A 19,775-nucleotide genomic window follows, 5' to 3' on the forward strand; every position below is an offset into this window, starting at 1 on the left:
TTCACCAGTCGAAAATTTACCGAAACTTTGTGTATTGTAAAATAAAACTAGTAAAATCAAACAAACAAGTAAAGCAAAAAATCCAAAATACATTTCAATGACGTTTTAAAATTTGGAAACATGATTTGTTTGTTTCTTTTGATCAAGTCATACCTTTTTTTGCTTCAACAAAATACAACATAGGTTCCCATGAAAATTATATCGGACTATATATCTTACTATGAAAAGTATATCGGAAACAGCTAGGAAAAGGAAAACAGTTAATCCTCGCAAAAATAAACTTTTCTATATTTGAAACTAAAAACCATCACGCGTACATTTTAAAAAGCTGAAAATCTATTGTGTCAAAAATGTTAAAATACCAGAAGTTCCCATGTACTTATTCAGAATTTTAACCTTCATAAATTTTTGTCATTTTAAAACGCGCACGTTTCGTGTTTTAAGCAAGGTAACGAGAATCTGCAGAAGTCACTTTGAAATTCTGATATAATATCTCGAGCCACTTGGCGGTTCTCGCGGAACCACTTCAGAACGACGGAAGTTCAAGCTGAGTCATGTAGCCTATCCCCTCAATGCTACTCCATTATTTTACCTCAGCTCTCAGTTCTCTCTTTGTCGCTCCTAAGCAAAAAATGCTATTAGTCGATCCAATCCATGTTGCTATTCATTTAACAGGGAGTCACACGCGAACAAGATTTGTCTTATCTTTTCATTGATATGTCATTCATTATTGTTCCCACCCACCTTAGTAGGGGAGGAACTATATACTCAAATGGGTTATTTTTGTTCAGACAATTTTGGCCGCTCGATATAATCATTGTAGAGAGTTGTGAGTGGTGTCAAAAGAAAGCCCGTCCGGCGTAGAATACGGAATCAAAGAGTTTTTATTCAATTTTCGCTTTTATAGGTAGTTCTCGAAGTTTATAGTTTTGTGAATATTAGATGTAATTCAGCTGTTTTTATTCACATCTTCGGTATTTTTGACCATATTTTCGATAATCTTGCTAAAATATGTTAAAATTGTTAACTGTAGTCCTAATGATTATATCGCTGCAGATAGAAGAGGGTTGCTGAAATGTTCCCTTCGAGTTTTTTTTGGCTACAATTATGCCAAATTTGCTTATTTTAGCCCACTTGCTTCATATTTGATGGAAGTAGGCATCTTAAGACTGTGGAAATATTCTTTTAGGCTTAATACTCCCGGTGGTTTTAAGAGCATCCTGGAATCATAATTCTGATAGTTTTTCGCAAACTGAAACTAGCCAACTATACAAAATGCATTACTTATTTTTGTTAAACTGAAAAAATTTTGTTGAAAAATTGATCTATTTCGCAACTATTTGAACAGCGGAGAATTTTTTAGAAGAGCAGCTTTATCTAGGCTGGATTTTGATCTCAACATGGATCCTTATTACAACAAAAATTTTCGAATATAAATGGGGCTTGACCTTTTTTCAAAACATTTCGGCTACATGAAAGTTTTTATGTAAATTACTGACAAGAATTTTAAATCAAGGCTGACTTACTGACAGATAATTTTCGCAATAAACGACGTTGAACGAGATCCTTTAAGGACTGCAGAGTTAGGCTCACGGTTTTTATGGCTGTAACCAATTATTCTCGTAAAAATTTTATGGATTTCTTGAATTTTGCTTTCATTTATTATAGTTTTTGTAGCTCAGTGACTAAGTGTCCTCAATCACAGATCCAATTAATTTTTTGTGAGGTATAAATGAGCAGAAAAAATTTTTCAGTTGTTATCAAATGTATGCTATGACTTTGAAAGTATGTGTTTTAAGAAAATATTGCTGAAATTTTGAACTTCGCCATTTTTATCTTATATCCCTCAACTTTGGGCGCAGTCTTAGTAAGAACAGGCGGAAACCAAATTCTTGTGGATTATAAAATAAAATCTGCAACCGCTTTATGCTCAACTAATGGTTTCTTACTTTTGATACTACGCGTTTTCCATTTTTGTTTTGATTTTCTAGCATAATTGCTTATTTTATGAATTCATTTTGTTTTCCTGTCGAATTATCACTTTATTGACAAGTCGAATTGAACAGAAAAACATCGTAAAATAAATGTATATAGTAGGAAAAAAGCATATCTGGATGTATTTTTGAATTTGTTGAATAGTTTACGTTTTTTTAGCTAAGCCCATGTTATCTCGCAAATCTTTGTGGAATATTTAGTTTTTCCTCTGTTTGCATTTCTTTTTGTTGTTGTTCGCATATATCTGATGAAGATAAGTCTCAGTGGTTTCCCAGGGACTAATAATTAACTCAACTTATGAAAAGATTTAAGTTGAATGTTTTAATAACTTTCAAATTAATTTTTAAAAAAGAAGATTTTGTTTGAACTGTCCCTTTTCGCTTTCATTTTTGTCACCAAGTAACTCAATTTCACAAATTTGAAGTCTCAATTACATTTGTTGATTCATGCAGTTTGTTTGCGCTTGCTTATACGTTGTGACCGATTGCCCTGACCAATTAGTTTGATAAAAAATTTTCGAGATTTCTACACTGTTCAACTTTTGGGTTTCTTTTTGTTATCATGTCTATGTAGTCTGTTCTAAAGAAGACTCGTTGATATTAAAATGCGGAGAACGATGATTAACTTTTTTTGCAGGTAACTTCTTATAATCCTAGTGCCATGAACAGTGTGATGTCGTAAAATTATTTGAAAATTTGGCTTCTTTATGTCTTTGTTGTTATTTTGATCGGTGGCGACTTAGTCTCAATATTAACAAGCCCAATTGGCTTCTCGAGGTGTTGCAACGTAATTCAGTTTGGTTGACATCGTAAGTTGGCTATGATTTTTGAAATTATATTTGTTTTCGGAAACATATTTGGGTTTTTGAGCATCGTCTGTTTTTAATACTTGGTTTTTCGGTCGATTTGTTTCTCAGTACCTGTAAACACAGGTTACAACGCGTTTCCTGTGGGCAATTGTTCAACCTTTATAATGGCTTTAGCTTTAAAAAAATGTTTTTTCTGGCTTTGTTGCTACTATTATTACGGGATTTCATAAAATGTTTGAGATTTTTATACATTTGTAACGTTTAAAGGATTTCGGTTTTCGTTTTTGTTTATAGCAGTAATTGTAGGTCCTATTGGCTTTGAAATTTTGCGCAATTAGACCTTGGGTAATAACATGTCTCATTTGCTTCCCATGGAGATATAATTGAACATTTTAGTGATTTCAGTAGATATCTAATGACATTAATAACTGTGATATTAATTGTTTTCGAAAAAAAACGTATTTTTTGAACTTCGCACCTCTTTGCTCTCTTTTTTGTCGACTGGTTAACCAGTTGCATTGAGAACAGGTTTCATATCCTTTCTATTAAAGTATAGGTTAAATTGTTTTAATTAGGTTTTATCTGATGCGAGTTTGATTTTGTTATGATTTTTTTTATTATAGACATCGAGTTATGGCGGTAAATAATGTTTGTTGTTTGGTTTAAATTATTGTTCTTTCTAATAGTCTTATTGTCAACAATTTTCTTCGACCCTCTAGCGTGGCATTATTGTATTCCATTGGTTGCTTATTGAACGATATGTATTATTTTGAAAGTTTTTAATCTCTTGATTATTTGGTAGCCAATTAAGTCAAGAATGTGGATGAGCGGGGTCGGACCATTATATGCGTACGCACATTACCGAGCCTCCTTGTTTACTTTCTAAAATGAGCAACTGGTACGAGGTATAAAGCCCTGCAACAAACTTGAATGTTTATCTTTCAAGTAAATCATAACGGTCTGAGAAGATATTTCTCAAAGATTTTTCCGGCATTTCAAGTTATGGTGCAAATTTGTAATTTCTTGTGTTATTTTTCCCATTTTTTTGTGATTATGAGTTGTCCAATCATTGATATTTCATTTTGTGATAAGATTTGAATTGTTTTCACCTAAACAAAAATTGTAGGGGAAGAATTTTCAAGCAGTTATATGATTCTGAATGTCACAATATGTTTAACCTATACTTGAAATATTTGGATCATTTCCGTCTGTGAACCCCCCCCCCCCAGTACATTATGCTCCCCCAGGCACGTGTCATTAAAAGATAAATCGGATCTATTCTGTTTTGCCCCCCCCCCCCCCCCCCCCCCCCCAGCTTAGTGAGCATAAATCTTTTATAACCCCCAGGCGCATGTGCTATTTTCTTACATAGTAACGTGCTATGTAACAACATATAATTTGTAACTGGGTGGGGGTTATAAAAACACTGGGGGCCGAAACAGAATAGATCCGGTGAATCTTTATGCAAATAAAAATACGGCACGTGCGTCTGGGTGGTGCAAATAAATAATAATTCACCCACTAAGCGGGGGGGGCACAAACGGAACAGATCCAAATATTTTTTACTTCTTAACAGACCACTGCGTCATCTTTCGATTCAAAAGTGAGGAAAACGGGATTTATCACCCACTGCGTTTGTTTTTCCACATAAACAGTTTTCCAGTTATTTGGGTTAGGTTTTTGTGCAGTTGGGAGCTTCTCATTTCATTCGTTACGCTGCCTGAAATGGGAATCGAACCAAAAATCACATTTTTCGCGGAACTAGGAAAAACGATAAACTTCATGGAACCCCCCACCCCTCTTCCGAAATTTGCTTCAACGGAAACCAACACTCCCCTCTTGGCTTGTTGTTGCTCAAATGTTTCTGTAACTTCGTACAAACAAAATGTCAATGGCCAGATTTCAATAAATTAAGATGTAAGATATAAGGATCTTTATAGGTTAATAATATTCTCATTTTTTCAGGCGCCCACATTTACCAGTGACGTTTTGGGTCAACAGGGGGCAACATTTATGCAGCCAGGGGAATCCAGCTACATGCAACAGTACAGGAACTACTCAGACACTATGGATCCCATTGACATAAGGTAGTTGGATTGTATCAGTTTGTGTTTTAATAGAAATTTTTGAAGTTTCGTTTACCCGGGTCGATGTGTCACCGCCATTCAACGCAAAATTATGTAAGATAAGCTGTGAATGCGGAAAATTTTGTAAGATAAGTGGTGAATGCGGTGAAATTACATAAATTCACCGCTTAACTTAGTTCTTCTAAGAAATTATTTTTTCACCGAGCACAAGTGAAACTAAGTAATTGACGATTAATTACAACTCTTGTCCACAAAGGCCCCAAAAATCTTTAAAAAAAACAAAAATGCACCATTTCGGAATCATACACTGATTATACAAATTGTACAGCTTAATATTTACTCGGGTTCTTTTGATGTTAAAAGTACTAACTCTATGCAACGGTTACATGACAATTTACGCAATTCCATATTACCCTACGCCATTTTACACAACCTGCAATTTTACCCAATGCCATTTTACCCAATGCCAACTTAACCAATGCACTTTGGTCTTTGCGTTCAATTATCCGATTACAAATTAGCAGTCGCTATTACAAGGATGGTTTATATTAGAGCAACTCTTTGCTTGTTATTTTGATTCTATGTCCACACCATTCTAGTGAGAGTAAAGTTTGGGAACTTTGCGGGTTGCGACCCCACAATCTCTTAAATGATTGCAATCCTGTGCTCTCTACTGAGCCAACTGGTCCACACTGCGAGAGTCTTACTATGCTCTCTTATATTGAGCTATCATTTCAAGCTCCATCTTATGATCACAACTTACTTACTAGAGTGTATACTCTAACAGTTTAAAATATTTGTGGACAATATAATCCCATGTTCGGTTGTGATAGTTTCATATCAAGTCCACGGGCCATTTATTTTATAGTCGGCTAAATAGTCGTTCTCGTTAATTTACCAATAGGCTAAATTGGGTAAGTTGGCATTGGGTAAAATGGCATTGGGTATAATGGCATTGGTTAAAATGGAATTGGGTAAATTGTCCTGACACCCTATGCAACAATGCGCTCTAAATAAGGGCAATTGATTCAAGGCCCAGCATCATAGTTTTTGTACAGACTGTAACTGTACCTGGTTTGTTACAGAGCTAGACCCATGACTCTGAACAGACAGATGAGACGAAACTGTCCCCACCCAGAGGGAACTAGCAATATCCTCACTCATGATGGAAAAATCATCAGAGTCATGGCAGAAACCAATAACAACAATAACAGCAACACAGCAGTGCAATCGGCACCTGCTTACCCCTTCGACACGGTTAGTTTATATTTTCCAGTCCAGAAAAGGTCGTTTTCAAACTTAAGAAAATCGTATTACTTAGGTTTTAGTCTGACCGAAACAACGAAGCCCTTACGTTTTTTAATCTTCAAAAATGTAAATTTAAAGTTATAACCACAACAAAAACGTTTGGTTAAATATTTACATTTTCAAAATTGCCTCGTAAATTTATGAATAGTTTGGTCTTTATACTTCACTATCCTAAAGCCGCTTACTTGTCTATCTATTGGAACACGTTCATGCAGTTTGACCATTTCGCTGCTTAGATTTTCCTTAAATGTATTTTTAGTTTTTCTTTTCGGATTTCAACTGGTAAATTATTCCACTTCCTAGAAAAATTTCTGATCAGTGACCCGTCACTCCATTTGGATTGGTTTTTATTCTTTGGAAAAAAGTGGACAGTTCTGGAGTTTTTGGTCAATTCGTACTTTCCAAAAATCTTGAGTGAGGAGTTATTGGTTTCCCGACTGCTCTCTTTATATTGTGAGAGTAGGTCGAAAAATTTAAGAAGACAAACTTTTATAATGAAAAGCTCTGCTGGTAAAATTTTGTCTCTCAACAATAATTCTCTTGCACTGTCAAACTTTTTGCGCAGCTGGCAAACCTTTACTCCCCAGTTTATTTGTCTATTAACTCTCTGAAGTGACATAACTGACAACGATTGGAGAAAAGAGGAAGAAGATTTTCATTGGATTTGGAATGACAAATAATGCAAGTGTCATCTGCAAACTGTAAAACGTTCTCTCTTTTTTCATTTTTCTGGGAAGTCTTCGATGTACATTATAGAAATCAAAGGTCTGAGAACTATTCCTTGAGGTGCTCCGTAACTGATTGTCATCCAGTTTGAATATTCAAAACTGTTCTTCACGTATTGTTTTCTGTTAAACAAAAACAATTCTAGCATTGCAATTGATTCAGTACTAAATCCATAATTTGCTTTTTTTTCAAAAAAAAGTTTGTGAGATATTGAGTAAAAAGCTTTGGCTAAATCCAAGATTATACTAACAACAGTTTCATTTTCTTCAAACAATTTGTTCACTTACTCTGTCAACAATATAACTGTAACATTCGATGATTTTCTTTTCAGTAACCCAAATTGATTATTGCTGAATTTTTCACACTTTTCAACATGTTCTAGCATTTGATGGAGCAAAAGTTGTCATCGGTTGTCGTCGCTATCTTTTGTGTTAATCGTAAGAAATCGTCAGTAAGTTTGATTTTAAATGTAGAAAATGTCGGAATGTTTGGTTTGAAACCACAAGAAAGCATATGAAACTCCGTAAATCTGAATTGTTCAACAAAGTTCACAGTTCTCAATGATAAAGAACTTTGTTATTTTGTAAAATTTGAAAGCAGACGAAAAATTTTTATTTGCTCAAAAGGTTTTGACATCGAATTGAAAAATGATTTTGAATATTTGCACATTCTTTGCAAACTTTTCGCCGAGGAGAGCGTCTTAAATTCTTGCAATAAAAACGCTATCATAGCGTCTGACTAAACAATCATTTGCAAACTAAATTGTTCATAGGAAAAAACCGCATTCTTAAAATTCAAACAGAACATACGGAAAGTTTCTTACGTTGCAAACCAAGCATGAGGAACAAACCGAGTATACCGACAATTTCTTGCATCATTTTTGCTGGTCTTCTGGACTAAGGTTACCTTACATATGCGCCTGATTTTGGAATCCGATAAAAAAGAAGTATCACGAGCTAACAGCCCTACCAAATAATGTATAACTTTTGGTCCTTTTTACCTCATTAATTCCACAAAACGTATCCTAATTCATGTAAGAAGGGCCTTATAGTGTACGACACAGGAGCTTGTTTTCATATTGGTTTATTAGATTCAAATATGGATTATAGTGAACTATACTATATTAACACATAACAATTAATTTTGTAATTTAAGTGCCTTCATCTTAAAATGCCAAAAATTAACCCAATTTTAAAAAAAAAATCAATGATAGCAACGCTGGATTGTATTGATCCAGTAAAATTGCTACCTGTCAACTGACACACATTAAAAACCGTTACGTGAACTGTCCAATAAAGATAGTTTGTAGGAGCGTTGACGTAATCTACGGTTTCGGTTATCAGTCTTGTTCGTAGGTCAAGTACATTAACGCATGCACTGAAATATGCACTCACAACTTTTTTTCCTTTGCTATGAGGTCAAAGTACATGAAAACTTTAAAGTTGACCTGTGTGACATAAGTTCTCTCTGCACCAAAAAGAATTGAAATTACGTAAACCTACAAATAGTTGAGTGCAAAAAGAAAAACATTACCTAGGTTAGGTCCAAGTCGGGAAGAATGTTATGTCCAGCCACATTTAAATACAGTATTTTCAAATCAAAACAACGGCGTCATAGACAAGTGTGAACATATTTGTTAAGGTTTTTTGTTAGTATTTATTTTTTTAAAGTTTTGTTAGTTTTTTTGTATAGTATACGAATTAGAATCGACAAACTTTGTGGTTTTTTTCTGATTTCTGCAAACTCAGCAACACTACAAATAATGGCCAATAAAGACATTTGCGAAAAAAATTCAATAACATTCTTTTGATATTATAATCAACAGTTTTGTAATTTGTATCTGTAATGTAATCCACGAAGTACGTAACTGTACTTGAAGTGCAACATTTTTGAAATATATTTTTTTTTCTAGAATTTTACAAGATAACCATTTTTGCGGGGTTGCTACAAGATGTTGCATCACAACCACTTTTGCAAGAATCTTGCAAGATAACTATCTAGTCTCCATTATGGCTGTCCTTGTTGATACTTTCGTTTTCTGAACAAAGAAATTGTATTGTGCTCCCAAAAAATCTTTTTCTGGTCTTTTCAAAGGCAGTTTCTCGTCATCGTTGCTTACCAAATGTTTCAGTACACTAATAAGGGAATATTTACAGCCACAATTCAAATCAAGTTTGTAAAATTGTAGCTGCCCGCGACTTCTATTAATATTTGGCCTCTCTTTCAGAGACATTCGGATCCAGATGTGAGGCAGTCAGCTCTTAAGAAGGAAGAGGCTACCCGAAAAGAACTAGAGGGTCTCTATGACTTGTGGCCAATGATTAAGGTTTGTTTATATCCATTACGGCTTCAATTTCAAGTATTCGAGAGTGATGGAAACGGTATAACCTGAAGGGTTTCCTTTTCGTTTTCGTTCCGTATCAAAACCTTATGAAGAGCCCTCAATGACGTCAGAAAAACCTTTATCAAGGTCAGATGATAGAAACACAAACTGAGTAGTCCACACGAAAAGAGTCCATCTTTTGAAGAACAGATCGCCAAAAATTGTGCGTTTATGATTTGACAAACATGATAATCTAAAACTTTATACTATCACTAAATGTGAGAAAATTATCGGACAGAGAATAAAGTATATTGAAAACATATTTTTATCTATAAGATTTGGCTAAAACACTTATGTGTCCGGCCAGTGAGTCGGGGTTCTTGAAAATGTCTACAATACCTTTTTATAGAACCATACCAGACGAGAGTAATTGGCGAGAGAAAAAGACTAAGTTTTCTCTTATCGAACAAAAGCAATGAGAATAAACTAGGCGTCGTTTATCTGAAATGTAAACATTGGTTCAAAGTCATTAATTTCGTAATACTTCATGGATGTGAATCATTGGGGAAGCAAATTAAACTTGGTCGTAACCGATTTATGTAATTACTCTAGATTTATTGACTCTAATCCTTAGATCTCGTCACCGGCTTTATTCTAGTCCTTTTATTTGGAAGGATTAGTCGCCAATTTACGCATTGCTGCTTTCACTAAAATTCGCATCAAGAAGTTAGCAATTTTTTTTCGATTTATTTATATTTCGTGTACAATGTTCGCTTTTTCACTGCTTTCAGCTAATGTGGTTTTCAAAACGTAATGGACAGGTATAATATAAACATTAGCAAAATATATTTGTTCATCAAGACTATCGAATTAAAAACGTCTATATTAATTAGAACAAGAAGAAACCGTGCCAGAAAACGTCATCTTCCTAATAAACCCCATATTTCACATTTTTCAGAACAGTTATAACTTTTCATTATTGAACCTTTGAACCTTCTTTTTTTGTTTTAGTTGTGCCAATGCAAAAATGTGCCTTGTAAAAAATGACTTCAACTCTCTTTAGCTATTGAAGCAAGAAATTATATCTTATTTAAACAAGGCGACTCGGTAATGTGCGATTGCATATAAGGTTCCAACCCCGCTCATCCACAATTTTGGCTTGATTGTCTACCAAATGAGGCACATAGAAAAACCCAAAAATTCAAGTATTTTAAAAAAAAATTGGTGTATGGACGAAAAGAAAGTCCCCAAAGCAAATAACTGTGGTGGAGTTAAAATGGCGCATTAGATTGATGAGATGTGAAAACATTAGGAAAGCGAGTCAAGACGAACAGCAAAATCAAACAACAGCAACAACAAAAATTACATCAAAAACTTCATGTCCGTTTTGAAAAACAAAACCTAATAACAAAGTCAAAACACAGTCAGATAAAACTGATATTTAACAAAATAACTTGTAATTCACCAGAAAAGATAAGGGAGTAGTCAATAAAAAGGCTTGGTAACAATTAGAGAATAAAGAACAAAAAGAGTAAAGTTAAAAAATTCGCTTATTTTTTTTAAAACAATTAATTTTGAAATAATGAAAACCATTAGAAATCAAAAAAAATATCCCATAGATGTACGATTACCAATGCTTTCAAAGAAGTTATTAGTAGCTGCGGGTATTCAATTTTTTACGCGGTTACAAAAGGAATATATAGACAACAAACAAAAAATCAAATGAAACTTGGCAGAAAACCGTAAAGCGAAACCGTACAGCCATACTATGGCCATCAAAATTCAGTTGCACTTTCTACAACCACCGACAATGTAGTACGTGACTTCTCATTAAGGAAGCAAGGTAACAAGTAGACTAAAATGGAAAACAAAGTGCAAAAATAAGTAACACTTAAAATTTTTTTGGAAGAAAAGTATTTCCAAAGACGTGAAAGCCATTAATTACAGAAAAAAATTATTTAGGTTCGTATATTCTTCCAAAGCAAGCCCATGAGAATTGTAATTATCCAGAATATGTCTTATGTTTACAAAAAGAACGCCAAACTTGACAAAAATCAAAAATTGATTTACTTTTTTTTCGAGTTGCAGCCAGTAAAGTAAATGAATTCTTCAAAAACATTAGATTGTTTGACACTAATCCCCTTTTGAAACCTTCCTTTGACAACAATAATGTCATAATTTACCTGTAATTAACGAGACTAGATAACCACCAGACAATAAAAGCAACAAAATTGCGAAGTTAAAAAGTGTTTTTTTTTAAATTTGGAAAACAATTATTTTCAGAGTCATAAAGCTACCAGCTATCTACTAAAATCAGAATATCGTCCCATCTATTCTTTCATGAAAAGGCAATTAAATGGGGTCATTGTACAGTAAAATTTCATGCGACTTAAAAGCGAAAGTAAAAACGGAAATTAAAGACAATTTAAAAAAAAATCAATTAAACTCTTCGAGAAATAACGGTCGAAGCCGTTCAAATCATAATCTATAACTTCAAGCATTTTAAAAATATCAGTTGTGCCTTTTTTGATAGCCAATAATAAGATACAAGAACTGTCATTAACGTGATAATGTGACAAAACTAGAAAACGTGAAAACTGGGCAAATACATAAAAATTAAGCAAATTTGAAATCTAGTTGTATCAAAGCCAGTAACCATAACTTAAGGCGTAAAACCCAAATAAAGATTAAATTTGATTTCAATAGAAAGAAGAAGAATTCTTTCATTGCAGACAATAAGCTACAAATTGACCAAAGAAAGAGAAAAATAGAGGCAAATGTTCAATAAGTCATTATTTATTTGAAAAGTCAAAAAGACCATAAGGCGTAAAACCGCAATAAAGATTGAATTTGATTTCAATAGAAAGAAGAAGAATTCTTTCATTGCAGACAGTAAGCTACAAATTGACCAAAGAAAGAGAAAAATAGAGGCAAATGTTCAATAAGTCATTATTTATTTGAAAAGTCAAAAAGACCATAAGGCGTAAAACCGCAATAAAGATTGAATTTGATTTCAATAGAAAGAAGAAGAATTCTTTCATTGCGGACAATAAGCTACAAATTGACCAAAGAAAGAGAAAAATAGAGGCAAATGTTCAATAAGTCATTATTTATTTGAAAATCAAATACTTTTAAAAGTCAAAACGACCATAAGCTTTCGAGTAATCAACTAGATACAATAGTGTGGAGCTAATTAGGAACCCAATTGAAAATATCATTAGTGAGCTTTTTTTGAAATGTTCTGTTTTTTAATTATTGTAGAAGAGATCGATTTTTTTTATAAAAAAGACCGACTGTTTACAATCCGAATTATTTTTGGATTACACCAGTCCAAGATTGGTCCAAAACTAGCCCTGCTAATCCTGTTTGTTCTTTAAGAGTACTTAATTATTCGAATGTTATAGAGATTGATTTTTTGTTAGTAAAAAAATCAAAAATAGATGCTGCGTTTCTGATAATCAACGAATAAATTTAGGAAAAAACGGCGAAGTTTTAATTACAGAGCACTCTCAACGGAACTTGATGTAAAAAAGCCCCTTTTTCAGTCGACAAAAATTGTGTTAGTAGTGTTTGGGCCTGTACTTCCTGTAAATTTAATCAAAATGGACCAAAGAATCTTATTTCGTGCTGTTTTTGAAGAAAAAATCTTAATTTTGAAAAATTTAGCCAGAATTTTTGACAAAAAAATAATAAAAATAACCTACAATATTCTTTTGATTTTTTTGTATTTACAAATAAAAATCAACAACACTTTCAAAAAAAATTAACAAATTTTGGCAAAATTGGCGAAGTTTTATTCAAAAATTCCGGAAAAAGTGAATAAAATCTCTCCGGAATTCACACTATTTTCTCCAAATTCAAACCTCGATAACTCCCTGTAAAAAACGAAAATTGAAAAAATCTTTTTAATTCCATAATCTACTCTGGACAAGCTTTCTAATGTTACCAGTCTCAACTCTCTACGATGAATATATCGATCGGCCAAAATTGACTGAACAAAAAAACCCGTTTGAGTATATAGTTCCTTCCCCCTCAAGAGGGGTCGGAACAATAATATGGCGAAAAACAAATTTTTGAAATATTTTGGATTGTTTAAGCATATTCTTTTCAACTGGCTCATTTCAAGTCCCGTTTCATTTTACTCGGATTGAGATTATGGATAAATTGAAAATAAGTCATTGCACATTGTTTTAATCACTATAAACATTAGGAGATGTTCGTTGGTTATAAAAAGCCACTAAATCGGGATGGAATTGAAATGATCAAATGACGATTAATAAATTTACTTTGTTTCCAGCCGTGCAAAATCACTCTACCTAACAACTGTTAACTCCATTTCACTGGAAGCAAAACTGGAACAATAAAATTGCATTTAATCAAACGTAAAGTTTGAAAAATTGAAGAGCTGTTTAATTGCTTTCAAACAAAGAGCAATTACATAAGTCCTGTCCGTCTTTTTAATGCAATTTTTCACTTGACTGATTTTTCGTCTTCAAAAACAAGATAACAGGTAGCGCCAATCGGGCATTACGTGCTCTTAGAGCTTTTCAGCTCACTAGTCTCCAAGTATGCGATTCACAGAAACTGTTTTGGAGACTTATACTTATGGTGTGAAAGGCGGTTATCACTCACCCAACTCCCCCCCCCCAGCCACATCAGCCCCCCTCTCACTCCCCCCCCCCCCCCCCCCCCCAATCCCCAACCCTGCTCATCGTTCCCGTGCAGCCAAAAACCACCCTCCCACCGTTGCCCCCTGTTGCCATACCCCCATCCCCCCTGTTGCCCACCGTTAACCACCTGTGCATCCCGCACCCCCCCCCCCCACAGCGCTCACCTCACTCGCTCTCTGGTTGTTTGAGGGCACTTCACAGGACGGTAGTCGGTTATGTTTTATTTTTTATCGGTCAATGTTGTCGGCTTCTGAAAAAGTTTTGTTTATCAATTATTTTCTATTCAGTTGCATTTGTTTTGGTTCGGATAGTACTTTAGTGAATTTTTTTAGCTTTAGTTTTTTATGTTTTTGTTGTTTTTCGAAGATTTGTCATCCTATGGCCAAAAATCCAAGCACAAATCAGTGGTTTTGTTGGTGAGCAAGGTCAATTAAGTTAAGAAAGTTTTTTAAAAACAGAATAAAAGACATATATTTTTGTGCTGTCTTGTGCAGGAATTCAGTGCTGTTACTCAAACATATTGGTATTCTGCTTTAAAAAAGGTTGTCAATTTTTAATTCATTTTGTTTGCTCTCATCCAGCTGTTCCAGCAATATAAAAATAACAATAATAATAATGATATTAACCAGACGTTGTAACAACCAGCCTGGCTTCTCCCACATAAGGGTAACATCAAATTTCAATAAATAAAATTGGTCGAAAACTTTCTATCCTGAAGGGTATCTTTTGTACTTGATTCTTTTTATTGCTTCCCCCTCCAAAAAACTTTTTTACTTCTCTTTGAAGCTGACATAGATTTTTATATGGTGAATAGTTCGAAAGGTTGTTTACTTGAGACAAAAATACGTTGAATGGGGCTACTCTTTGTTATCTTCACAACTTCTCCAAAAATTTTCTTTGGCCTTGTTGAATAAATTTTTGCTTGACCTAGTCTCTGCACACCCAAAAGTTTTTGATCAGTGGTCTGAGGGATTCATTGAAATTAAGCCTTTAGAATCTTGTTAACTAGAATGAGGTCGTCAAAAATCAGAAAATAACTGACTGGCGATTGGCGATAGAGAATAAAGTTCTCAATGTATTCCTTGTGACCCTACTTAGAAACTTTCTACCTTCAGTACAATTGAATTGAAGCACTGAGTCCTTAACGTAACTAAAAAATTGACAATTTTTTGTCTTCTTTAAAAATTTTCTACACTCTGCTCCTGTTTGTTATGAAAGCTCCAGGTGACATAGATGGAAAACAACGAAAAACAGCAATTTTTTCAGTTTTGTTTATCATCACATCAACTTCATTCGTATTCAGTCGCCAAAAACTATGGCATTTTCGAAAACGTTATGTGTCAGTTGAGTTCTGCGAGAAAAGCTTAAAATGATTCAATAATTTTGTTTTGCTTTTTTGAGGTTTGAGTGATCGTGTTTTGTGAGTTAAAAAAGAAGAAGATTTTATAGTAAAATTGCAGTTATTTTTTTGAGACATCATGTCCATAATGCTATAAATTTGTTGAATAAATGTCATACGATTCAAATAGCAAAACTGGATAAGTTTGCAATACAAACATTAAAGTAGTATTTATGATGATTTCAACGTCATCATATTTTATGGCATTTCGCATTAAACCATTCTCATAAACACAGTCACCCATTTTGGAATAAAAAAAGTATAGAGTTTTCATGCTCCAGCAGCACAAAACTTGGGAAGATGCTTGCAAACATTTCCATAATTCTAAAAAAGCTCTGCAAAACATTGCTTTATCTTTCTGTGAAAAAATTTTTGCCTTTTTAAAAATTGAGGTCTTGTCAATTTGTCTATAATAGGTCCCCTCGAAGGAGTCTTCGAACAGACACACGGCAGAAGAGGCAGCCAGTGAGAGTTACAAGAAACAGCATAACAGGAGTGTGAGGGACTACATGCACAACAGGAACTCTGGGTGGAGATGGGCTCCGGACAAACAAGACGACAACAACAATAATTCAGTCTATGACAACAATCGAAACCTGTACCGATAGACCAGTTCAATTAAAATCGGAGAAAATACTGAAACAGTTAAAACCAACACTTCTCTTAATATTTTCCATTTTTCCTATTCAATATTTGGGCTCCGGAAAAAAAACACGAAAAAAGTCATCCATGACTTTTACATAGGAAAAAACAAGGTAATTATCCCCGTCCAAAAAAATAAAGTCGGTTTTTTGACGGCCCTACAATATCAATTTTGAACTCATTGTCCGGACAAAGATAGTTGCATTGATATAGTAGTGTTATTTAATGTGTGCGTGTAAAATTGTTTGATAGCTTTGTCTAAGAGTAATTTAATCGGAATGAAACTATTCGATTGCAGTTTTTTCCTTAGTGTATATGGGTCACCAAATGCGAGGGGTAGTCAATAGCGCCTAATTATCGAAGCTTTTTTTGAAAGGGTATCGAAATGATCAGATAGAAAATTTGAAAACAGAACACACCTCGACTAGTTATGTCTCAAGATTCTCCCCTTTTGCTCCAAGACAAGATATCAATTTTTCAATATCGCTCAACACTCTGGACAAGGGATCTCCATCTTGCAAGATGTTGCTTGTAGCTCTGCAAGTAGCAGTGAAAATTATTACGTCATTGGTTGTACCTGAAATGGTAATTATAAAAATGATTTGTTGAAAATCAAGGTTTTCAGGCTTTTGTATTTTTGAAAACTGGATAATTTACTCTGTATTTGTTAATCCAAGCCAGAAAAAACGTATCCAAATTATCAATGGCCACAAAAAAAATTGATAATACATTTCAAGACACAGCAGCGCATGAAAAGCATGGTGATGAAACGCAGAAATTCTAGTTTGACGTTTTAGGACAAAAAAAGCAGTATTTGTGATCGGTTAAATCATTTACAGACTGCGGCTTTTATAGTTAGGTAGCATTTTATCACTAGTGTGCGACCTTTGAGGGCATGATCATAACCCGGATCAAGGTTTTGTTGACAAAATAAGGTAAGAAATGCGGTTTTAAGCGGTAAACAATAATATTTTTTACCGCAAAGCGCGCGCATCTTCATATAATTGAGCTGAAAGCAGTGAACTTTTGTAAGATTTGCGGTTTTCAGCAGTGAAATTCTTGTTTTCAATGCATTCACCGGATTTCTTACAACAATAAACATCCGTAAACGGGTTCGAAACTTTTATGTATTTCTTGTCAACAACTTCTTATTCCTTGCGCCATCTGTCAGTTACGTTTATGATATTCATTTGGAATTTAAATCAGATTTAATAAACTTTATGTGAAACAAATGCGTTGAAATTTTGTAATATTTGCGGTTTTATCAATTTTTTTTATTTTCGGCGCTTGAGTGGAGAAAAAAATCATTAACCGCTCCCAAGAGAAAGCAGTGATAACAAAAAACACAGCGCTTATATTTAGTAATTTTTACCGGTCAATTGAGGTGTGATGTGTTGCTTTAGGGGTGAAAATTTTTTATCACCGCTTTCACTAATAAAAATAACTTTTTTTAGAGTAAGTACACCTAAAATTCTTGATATGTGTGAGCCCTATATATCTAAACCACAACATTGCTTTAGGAGAAATTTGCTTCCGTATACGAAATTCTGATCCTATCGACATGACTATTTTGATGAGAACTTTTATTATCAATTTTTAATTAATAAAAAAACATACATTGTTCTTAAGGCAGCTTTATTTTGAGGCCCACGTGAAATCTGTTCAACTTTTCCATAAAGTTTTTGAAATCACAACGCAAAATCTTGTTTAAAATTAGGGAACAAGTTGAAAAGAATGCATGTGGATTTCACAATACAGCTGCTTGCATATGGATAACTTGCCAACTTTGATCTTGATTTCTTCTGTAGGTAAGCTTATCAGTTTATCCAGATTTATATTATTTAAAGTCCTGGTCATTTAAGCGTCAATTGATACAAAACCTAGAGAAGGGGCCGAAGTAATGTTGAATAAAATTGTCTTCTTAAACACGTAGTCTACTAAGTACGTTTGCTTTTTATGAATTTGCTTTGTCAACGAGTGTATGTGTTAAAAGCGCTGAAAAAATTTCCCTACTTTTACATCAAAATTAAATGGAACGCGCGCTCAGCTGCAGTACTGGTAGCAAAGGCCGTTTTTTAAAAAAGATTTTCTATTTCTGATTTCTCTTAACTACTTTTACCATGCTCTTACTCGTTTTATTAAATATTTTGTATCTTTTCCGTTTCTGCCTCAGGTTAGTGAGTGTATAGTATTTGCACCCCCCCACTTTTTCATATATTTCATTTAGTTATTCACTATGCCATGACACGTGTTCTGTAAGTTGGGCGGGGGCTGCATAACGTACTGGGGGGCAGCGCAAAAGGAATAGGAAAAGATCTATTTTTTTGCAGCAACCAACAGACTGGTGGAGGACTTGTAACTTTTATATAAGCGTACAAAATTTCATATAATCGAATAATATTCTTCAAAAATAGTGGATTTTAAACCGAACATGAAGTTATTCAAATCAATTCAAACTCATAGTCAGAGATCTTCTAAGTATGGGGAGACTAAGACAGTGAAAATTAAAGCAAAATTGAAACGAAACAAATATTAAACGAAATTAACCGGATGTGAACAAAAAATCACTAACGACAAAGCAAATTTGTGTTCAAACACACTTTTCTTGACCTACTTCAAAATTAGAGTGAGAATTTTCATGCCTCACAACCACTCGCTTTTTTTTCTCCACTTACTGTTTCGAACAAAATCAATTCTGCAATTTCACCTCAAAAATCAAGATTTTTGTGAAAAAAATAGCCGGGCAACTCCAGAATAGACTCGAAATATAACTTACACTCTAGTACATCACTACTGATATAAAAACTATAAACTTCATTATACCAATCAATTTAAAACAACCATCTCAGGAAAAAATTATCATGGAAAAGGAAAAACAATGAAATTTTTATTCTTTGAAACTTTCCATTAGTTGCGACTCCACAAGCTTTGTTTATAATACACTGTCTGGAAGAATTTTCTTCAGCTCAGCAAAAAAGTATCAAATGATGAGAATACATAACGAACGATACAACTCGAAAAGGCAGCTCAAAAACCAAAAAAAAACACAAGAATTAAAAGACTAAATCGAACCGACTTTTATCGAACAATTAAACAGGACGAAACATTCTGAAAGGCAAAAAACGGAAGAATTGGGAAAAAAAATTCAAAAATAGAAAAAATGAGCCACAAAATGTTCAATTTTAGTTTTTTTCTAAAACAAATTTAGATTGATTATCAAAAAGCCACCAATGCCAAAATAAAATGCATCTGCGTTCATCAAACTACTTAACTCACTTAGAACAAGAAAAAAGTACATAACCGCTCAAAAAAAGCGTCTATGACGGTGAAATCACAAAAATAGCTCATGATTGCATATAAAACTCTAATATATATGGACATTTCATCCTCTTTCAGAACAACCGGATCAACTAAAAAATAGATCAACATAACTCCTCTTCGAGTCGTAGAAATAGGCCCACTATAATATCAGGCTGAGAAGATGAGAGTAGCTACCAACAACAATCAAACACACCAAACAGGCGCATCAAACAAAAACACCCACTTCAGTTTATTCACATGGACCGAAACGAGTTTCGAACGAACGTCACTGAATGTGCGTTCAAATGCGCTCCACACGTTATTTTAGAACTTTTATTGCTTTTCAGCGCATTACAATAGCTCATTAGGCTATTTATCATTATCCTAATTTTATGCTTCACAATTGTTCACAGCGAGAAAAGGAAACATTTCCTTGACCAGCAAATCACGATTGAGTGCCGATTTCCCACCTACTCTGCGAGAAATGACCTTCCACCATTCAGAGTTTGAGAGCCTA

At 33.9% G+C, this 19,775-nt stretch overlaps 1 protein-coding gene across 3 annotated transcripts in view; it reads left to right on the forward strand.

The window, feature by feature from the left end:
- The window catches only part of LOC142354695 (uncharacterized), a 43,379-nt gene extending 23,604 nt beyond the window's left edge, over positions 1 to 19,775 (forward strand). The window contains exons 4-8 of one of the 3 annotated variants that reach the window (XM_075407059.1): positions 4,769 to 4,890; positions 5,976 to 6,147; positions 9,152 to 9,250; positions 15,733 to 15,960; positions 19,672 to 19,775. In XM_075407059.1, the coding sequence (XP_075263174.1) occupies positions 4,769 to 4,890; positions 5,976 to 6,147; positions 9,152 to 9,250; positions 15,733 to 15,924 (585 nt within the window). In that variant the 3' untranslated portion in view covers positions 15,925 to 15,960; positions 19,672 to 19,775. Of the gene's footprint in view, positions 1 to 4,768; positions 4,891 to 5,975; positions 6,148 to 9,151; positions 9,251 to 15,732; positions 16,246 to 19,354; positions 19,520 to 19,671 lie in introns of those variants that run through there. The other 2 variants (XM_075407060.1, XM_075407058.1) reach the window with 2 other exon arrangements.

The sequence above is a fragment of the Convolutriloba macropyga genome, chromosome 15 (genome assembly GCF_964194025.1).
Source record: "Convolutriloba macropyga chromosome 15, txConMacr16.3, whole genome shotgun sequence".
Lineage (NCBI taxonomy): Eukaryota > Metazoa > Xenacoelomorpha > Acoela > Convolutidae > Convolutriloba > Convolutriloba macropyga.